Below are 6,776 nucleotides of genomic sequence, written 5' to 3'. Positions count from 1 at the left end.
TTTCAGTGCAGGGCGACTTAGTAGTAAGTGCAAGCTCACCACTTCAGGAATGTGAAAGTTGCCCAAAATTTGAAATGCAGAGATGAGGTCTTCAGCAGGTGATTATGTGCTCATGGCAGATTGATACAAGTGGATCAGAATCTATACTTTTCGCCAGATCTATCTATATATCTTAAAACTAGGTATGTATAAAATGCTTGAGATCCACAAATGCATTTTCCATTCTCAAATAAAAACTGGATTCACAAATGTTTTGAAGCTGTAATTGTTTTGAACATTGTCACAAATGTTTTTAATTTATTTGTAAATGAATTGAATGTATTTGCAGATATTTTTATTTGAGAGTTTACGTCAATATTTTTTGTATTTGTGGAAGGTGTTTCATATTAACCAATTTACAAACTGATTCAAACTAATTATATTGAGACAAATCTCCACACTACACACATGCCACTGCCATCAGAGATATTCACCTTAGCTCAGCACATCCCAGCAGAGTAGCAGCAATATACAGGAAGAGGGATTAACTAACAAGGGTCTTAGTAAAACATACTTTGCAACACTTCAGCACTGATTTTCACTGTTCCAACACCAGTGTTATTTCAGTTTTGCTGCTATAGATATGTTTATACAGTTTTGTTTATACTACATATGAGTATAAAACACTGTCACCACTATTAGTTGTCCATGTCTTCCATTTATATTTCTTAAGTTATGTCCCCCTTTTAAACCAAAGTAACTGTGCAAATACCATAAGATTGCAACAACAAAGCTTTCAACATCACCAAAGTACTTTAGCTGGGTGGAGTTGATGCATGACAGAAACATTGTGATTTTGAACTACCAACTACCAAGTACTTTATGTCTCCCATTGTCCTCCTCTCTTGTTCAATACTACAACGCCACAGAGTCAGTACTCCCTGGCCTCTTTAAGTTCCATCTGAAACACTTGTTCAGGGGGGTTATCTGCACAGTCTAAACCATTATTGGGCGGCCTTGCTGAGTGAAAGCGACTCCAGTCCCCCTTGCACAGGATCCAAGGAAGTACATCCACTTTGTAATGCAGCTCTGGTGAGAACTCTGTACTGATCAAATTTGGCACTCCTGCTCCTTTACCTCGCGTTATCAGTCTCATCTGATCATTGTAGCAGCAGTGCTGCGCTGCCAATGTTGTGCTATCATATGACAGCATTGAGCGGACACAGAATCTGGCTGAAGGTTTGTAGATGTCCAACCGTTCTTTGGGTCCGCTAGCATCCCTCCAGCGGTAGGTCTTGCGAAGTTTGGCATCCTGGATATTGACAGCTCTGTAAACAGCCTCAGAGGGGTAGGAGCAGGGGCAGCTAGGGAGCTCTGTGAGCACTTGGTGCAGGTATTTCTGGAGGAAGTCATTCTTACAGCTCAGCCACTTCTCACAGCTGTCTACATCTGGGTTTGGGGTTTGATTTGGGATGGGTTTGGGGTTGGATGGGGGGGGGGCAGAAAAATATAGAATCTATCACAGAAAGTCTTTAATATTCTCAAGTTAGTTCCCAGTATTGGTTGGTTGATCTTATAGTACAGTATTGATAAAAGGATCCTTTTCATGCAACATACAGCATTTTAGTTTGAAAAGGTACAAGGTGAAAACTGTGGAAACACGAACAAGAAGTGCAAGAATTACTTTCAGCAGCTCGATGAGTAAGAAAAGGAAATGATTACCAAACCAATAAACACATTTCTTGTTCAGAGAATGGAAAGTATTGAAATACTGAGGTTGTGCACTGTGGTCTGGGAGTGGATTAAATATGCCAAATGGACACCAGAATTTAAGAAGCAGGCCTATTTATTATAGAGTAGAAGAGAGAGCAAGCTAAATAGGCTTGAAAATGTTTTTCCTGTCCTCATTCTGCATTGAAGGAATGGTCACTCTGAAACTGAAAAGACAAGGAAAGGCCTAAATTGAAGAGCCTTACTTACCACTGAGGGAGATTTCTAGATATCAAAATCAGGCACTCACAATGTAATTGATTGAGTCTGTAACCCACAACTGATTGGAATGATTGGATGGAATGATTCATAAACAGGCGCATCCGCCGAAAACATGGAGTGCAACCTGTTATATATATATATATATATATATATACACACACACACACATAATATACACAATATACCCACACACTCGATACTTACTTATGTCTAGGGAGTTTGTGCTGGTGGTCGTTTGGATGGGTGACAGCTCAGTCACTGACATAGCAGTGTCTACATGACAGAGGAAGAAAGAAATGAGTGATTTGATTATCTCTTGAAAAACATGAACAGCAAACAAGTAAATCTGCACAAGTAAACCTTTATTTAATGTGGACTTTAAATGCTTCATGCCCTGTTGGTGTCAAAAACATAATTATAGCATTGACAGAATAAAGTAGGTTAAATATACACCTATGCACATTCCACAGACGACATTCAATAAGAGGTTCCAAGTGAGCTGATACTAAAATGTGACACGAAAACCCTCAAAACCACTAATTTGTCAGAGGGAATCATCACTAGAACAGCATGTTTTAATCCACTTAACCTAGATTTTTATAAACGACAAAGTAGAGAAAACAAGCTGGTACCGAAAATTAGTAGAGTTGAGTCGCGCCGTACAATGCAGTGGCAGCACGGCTTAATGCACCATACATTATGGTGAGCAGCACAAGTGACCAAATTAAAGACACCCATAGTGTTGCACAACAGGTGCATACTGCGCATTGGCAGAAATGCTTATTGTGTATCATAGTGATAGTGATTTCTACCTTCAGGGTTTCAGCGAGAGCAATGCATTCTTTTTCAGGAACACCATATTCACACCTGGAAGCTTCCCAGTACAACCACAGTCTTATCCGCTGGCCACTGAGCAGTTAAAGGGGTTAAAGGTCTAGCTCAAGAGCACCAAAGTGGCTTCCACTTTCCCCACCTAGATCCAGCAAGTATCCAGCTGGTTGGGGGGACTGAACAGACGATCTTCCGGTCACTTTCCAGAAGCAAATCTAAACACTTGCTGCTTTACATAACAACCTTGTGTAGGTGCACTATATGGTATATGGTAAATGGACCTGTACTTGTATAGCGCCTTTCTAGTCTTCCGACCACTCAAAGCGCTTTTACACTACGTGCCACATTCACCCTTTCACACACATTCACTCAGTGATGGCAAAGCCTACTGAACAGAAACTAACTCATTCATACACACTCACACACCAATGCACGGCATCGGGAGCAATTTGGGGTTCAGTATCTTGCTCAAGGATACTTCGACTTGTGGTACCAGGAGCCGGGGATCGAACCCACAACCTTAACCTCGTATCCGATTGAGGAACGACCTGCTCTGCCTCTGAGCCACAGCCGCCCATGGTGTGCACAAATGGTGCAGGTTCTCTTTTCTTGCTTTAACATGTGTTTGTGGGCTTTAGCCACTGTGGTCTTTATATTGCTTGTAAATCTATGAGTGTTATGCCTTGGTGATGCTAGGGCTGGACATAGATGAAAACAGATGCCAATTCACAAAGTGGATGCGTTTCTGATAAAACCAAATGTCTACATTCAAAGACCTGTTCAAACAGTCTACATGTACAGACCTTTGTGTAAGATAACAAAATTTAGTTTTGGACCCTCACAGCAATGTGAATGCATTAATTACAATATGGACTTTTTATTCTGCTGTTGATTGTACAGCAGGTTCTGTCATTTGCAAAATCACATTGGAGGCAGTCATTTGCAATGAAACTCTTATTTTCAGGCTCCTTCTCTTATGCCCACATAATATGATTTGCAAAAGTTGGGCAGTGCACATGTGAATCCTAAATACATAAAATAAAACAAGAAAACAAACAAAGCTGTTGTGCACATGTGCACAGCATTTATTGTCTATTATTATTATTATTATTATTATTATTATTATTATTATTATTATTAGCCTACACTGAGGAAGGTGGTTGTATATTTGTAACTGTTGTATGTTATGTTCTCCAAAGTCTTTAATCTTTTGTATTCTTCTGACAGTCTTCAGGGTGTCTTTCTAAACAGAATTCATATTTGGCATGGACAGCACTGAAACTGCTCTGGCATGCTTCTCTTCCTCTTTTAAAATGAAAAAAGAAAAAATGGGTGCAAAAGTTATATTTTTACAATCTTGCCACATCACAGAGTTTCTGCTTCTTACCAGCACAGCTCTCCAGGTCACATGTGCGTGACTCAGTTGCAGTGCATGCGTATCCACAGGAACGGGTGCGTTTCTGAGTGCCATGTCCACAGGTGACACTGCAGGGAGCCCAGCCACTCCATTCCTCCTCGTACTCTAAACACACAGAGAAAAGACGAATGACGGGGGAGACAGCGCAGAGGGGAGAAAAGCAAAACTATGGAGTAATATATCAAGAGCGGGCTTTGAAGTTAGCCTTGTGAATTCCTCACCCAGCTGGTGTATGTGTGTTATGCAATTAAGGAGCAGCTCAAAAGAGCCGAGTAACGACAGCGTGGGACCTCAGAGACATGCTCCTCTGTATTTAAACAACGCTTGCATGAGGGGAGAGAGAGGGGGAGAACTTCAAAAGACTGAAGAGAGGGGGGTGGGGGCAGCGCTGAAACTGAAGTGGTATATGCATTCAGTTCCTGCATTAAGCTCCAGTTGCTTATAAAATGTTGGAGCTTAATAAGTTTAAACTGTTCTGAAAGCAGCTATCATACAGCCGTCATGGGTGGGATATATTAGCAAAGCAACTGAACATTTGGTCCTCAAAGTTGATGTGTTAGGAAAAATGGGCAACATCAGGATTTGAGCGACTTTGACAAGGGCCAAATTGTGATGGCTAGACGGCTGGGTCAGAGCGTCTCCAAAACTGTAGCTCTTGTGGGGTGTTCCTGTTCTGCAGAGTACAGTACCCATCAAAAGTGGTCCAAAGAAAGAAAAGTGGTGAACCGGGCACAGGGTCACGGGTGGCCGAGGCGCACTGATGCACGTGGGGAGTAAAAGCTAGCCTGTGTGGTCCGATCCAACAGACGAGCTACTGTAGCTCAAATTGCTGGTTCTGATAGATGTCAGGTGGTCATAATGTTATGACTGATCGGTGTATGATACACTACATTTTAAGTCTCTGTAAAATAATTTAAGACAGGCAGTGACATGCTTTTTGTTGCAAAAGAAACCTTCAAGAATCAAACTTACTATGTTTTCTCCCCAGTTTCCGAAAACATTATCCGGCATCACAGTTCAGACCCATTCAGAAGACAATGAAAGCAGATGAATATCAAAAGAAAAACAAAAATCGAAAAAAGGAGTCCCCTCTTTGGATAATAAAAACAAACTAAGTACAATTACCAAGAACCCAATAAAACAAACCACTTTTGTTTCATTGCAGGAGGCCTGTCACAGGGATGCCCCATAACCTTTAACTTAAATAAGACACAACATAGAGTGCTTGTCCACCTCAGTCACTTTTACATACCATCTAGCCAGCAGATATATCAAGTTTGGTAATTAGTATAGATGTTACATGTTAATGATAATTATATTATGTGTGCATTGAAATACATGAGATCTTGAAGGAAAGCCTGAAAAATTGGGTTTGAACATTTTTATGTGATTAATTTTGTGTTTCTCACCTCTCCCCTAGATTACACCTGGCCATCTTCTGAATTGGACCCAGGAACTTCCAAACCAGTCCTCACCAATGTGAACTCCTTTTATGGTCAGGTTCCTTGTGGGATGTGCTAAGTGTTGTATTGGTGAGGAGGAAGTTTAGGAGATGTTTGGGATCTAGTTACTCCTTTAATATGTGTAATGAGTTTAATAAGTTAATCGGTTCCTTAATTTTTACTTCCTGGGGTAGGAGGAGTAACAATATGTATGTAAGCAGGAGTTAAAGTTTCTCCCGGGGGTATAGTTTAAACGTTGTGCTATTTGTGCATGTACGTTGAAGGGCGTGTCCGTGGCGTGCCCTCAAAGTTGGCCATAGTGAATTCCGTGCGCATTTTCGGTGATTTTTTCGCGTTGTATTTGAACGAACTCCTCCTAGGGAATTTATTGGATCTGCTTCAAAATTGGTCAGTACAGTCAAAAAATGGTGCTGATTAAAAGTTTGTGAAAATTTGTGCATGTACATTAAAGGGCATGTCCGTGCTATTTGAGACTGTACGTTGAACGGCGTGTCTGTGGCGTGAGGTCAAAGTTGGCCACTTTGAATTCTGTCGTCATACAAACTGATAGAAAAGTTGAGCTGTGACTGTACATTAAACCGCGTGCCAGTGACAACTTGTCCATTTCAGCAGATTTGCCATAAAATAGTGTTCATAACTTCAGTGTGCAATGTCCAATCTCCAATAACCTTCATATATTCTGAAACAGTTTTGCCCTGAACACGTCCTCATAACTTCTGCGTACGTGGTCCAATCTCAATGAAACTTCACATGTGTTATAACAGTCCCACCCTGAACTTTTCTACATGACAATATTAAGACATAGTGATAGCGCCACCTACCGGCAACAGGAAGTAAGCGCTGCGTGGCAGTTTTGAGCTGATTTACGTGAAATTTCATGTTTTGGTCCGCACGTGTAACGACGGCACGCAAGGCGGCCGCAGCACGCCCCGAGTTGCGTGGAGTGCGAGGTCCTGCTCAACGCTGCTTGCAGCTTTAATTATTTTTAGCCCCCTTTGACTGCATTTTTGCCCCCCTGAACATATACGAAAACTAAATTTTATTTGGCAAAGTTATCAGGCCTGGTGAAAATGGGGATATTCTATGCGTTGCTT

General features: G+C 41.2%; 1 protein-coding gene across 2 annotated transcripts in view; it reads right to left on the bottom strand.

Annotated features, from left to right (window-relative positions):
• Positions 1-265: 265 nt before the first annotated feature.
• The window catches only part of ism2a (isthmin 2a), a 29,937-nt gene continuing 23,426 nt past the window's right edge, over positions 266-6,776 (bottom strand). For both annotated transcript variants that reach the window (XM_051383972.1, XM_051383982.1), the window contains exons 4-6: positions 4,190-4,324; positions 2,176-2,244; positions 266-1,428 (exon numbers count right to left, since the gene is read on the bottom strand). In XM_051383972.1, the coding sequence (XP_051239932.1) occupies positions 911-1,428; positions 2,176-2,244; positions 4,190-4,324 (722 nt within the window). In that variant the 3' untranslated portion in view covers positions 266-910. The remainder of the gene's footprint in view (positions 1,429-2,175; positions 2,245-4,189; positions 4,325-6,776) is intronic.

Source organism: Dicentrarchus labrax, unplaced genomic scaffold, assembly GCF_905237075.1.
Source record: "Dicentrarchus labrax unplaced genomic scaffold, dlabrax2021, whole genome shotgun sequence".
Classification (NCBI taxonomy): domain Eukaryota; kingdom Metazoa; phylum Chordata; class Actinopteri; family Moronidae; genus Dicentrarchus; species Dicentrarchus labrax.
This window is presented reverse-complemented; position numbering and strand designations above follow the sequence as displayed.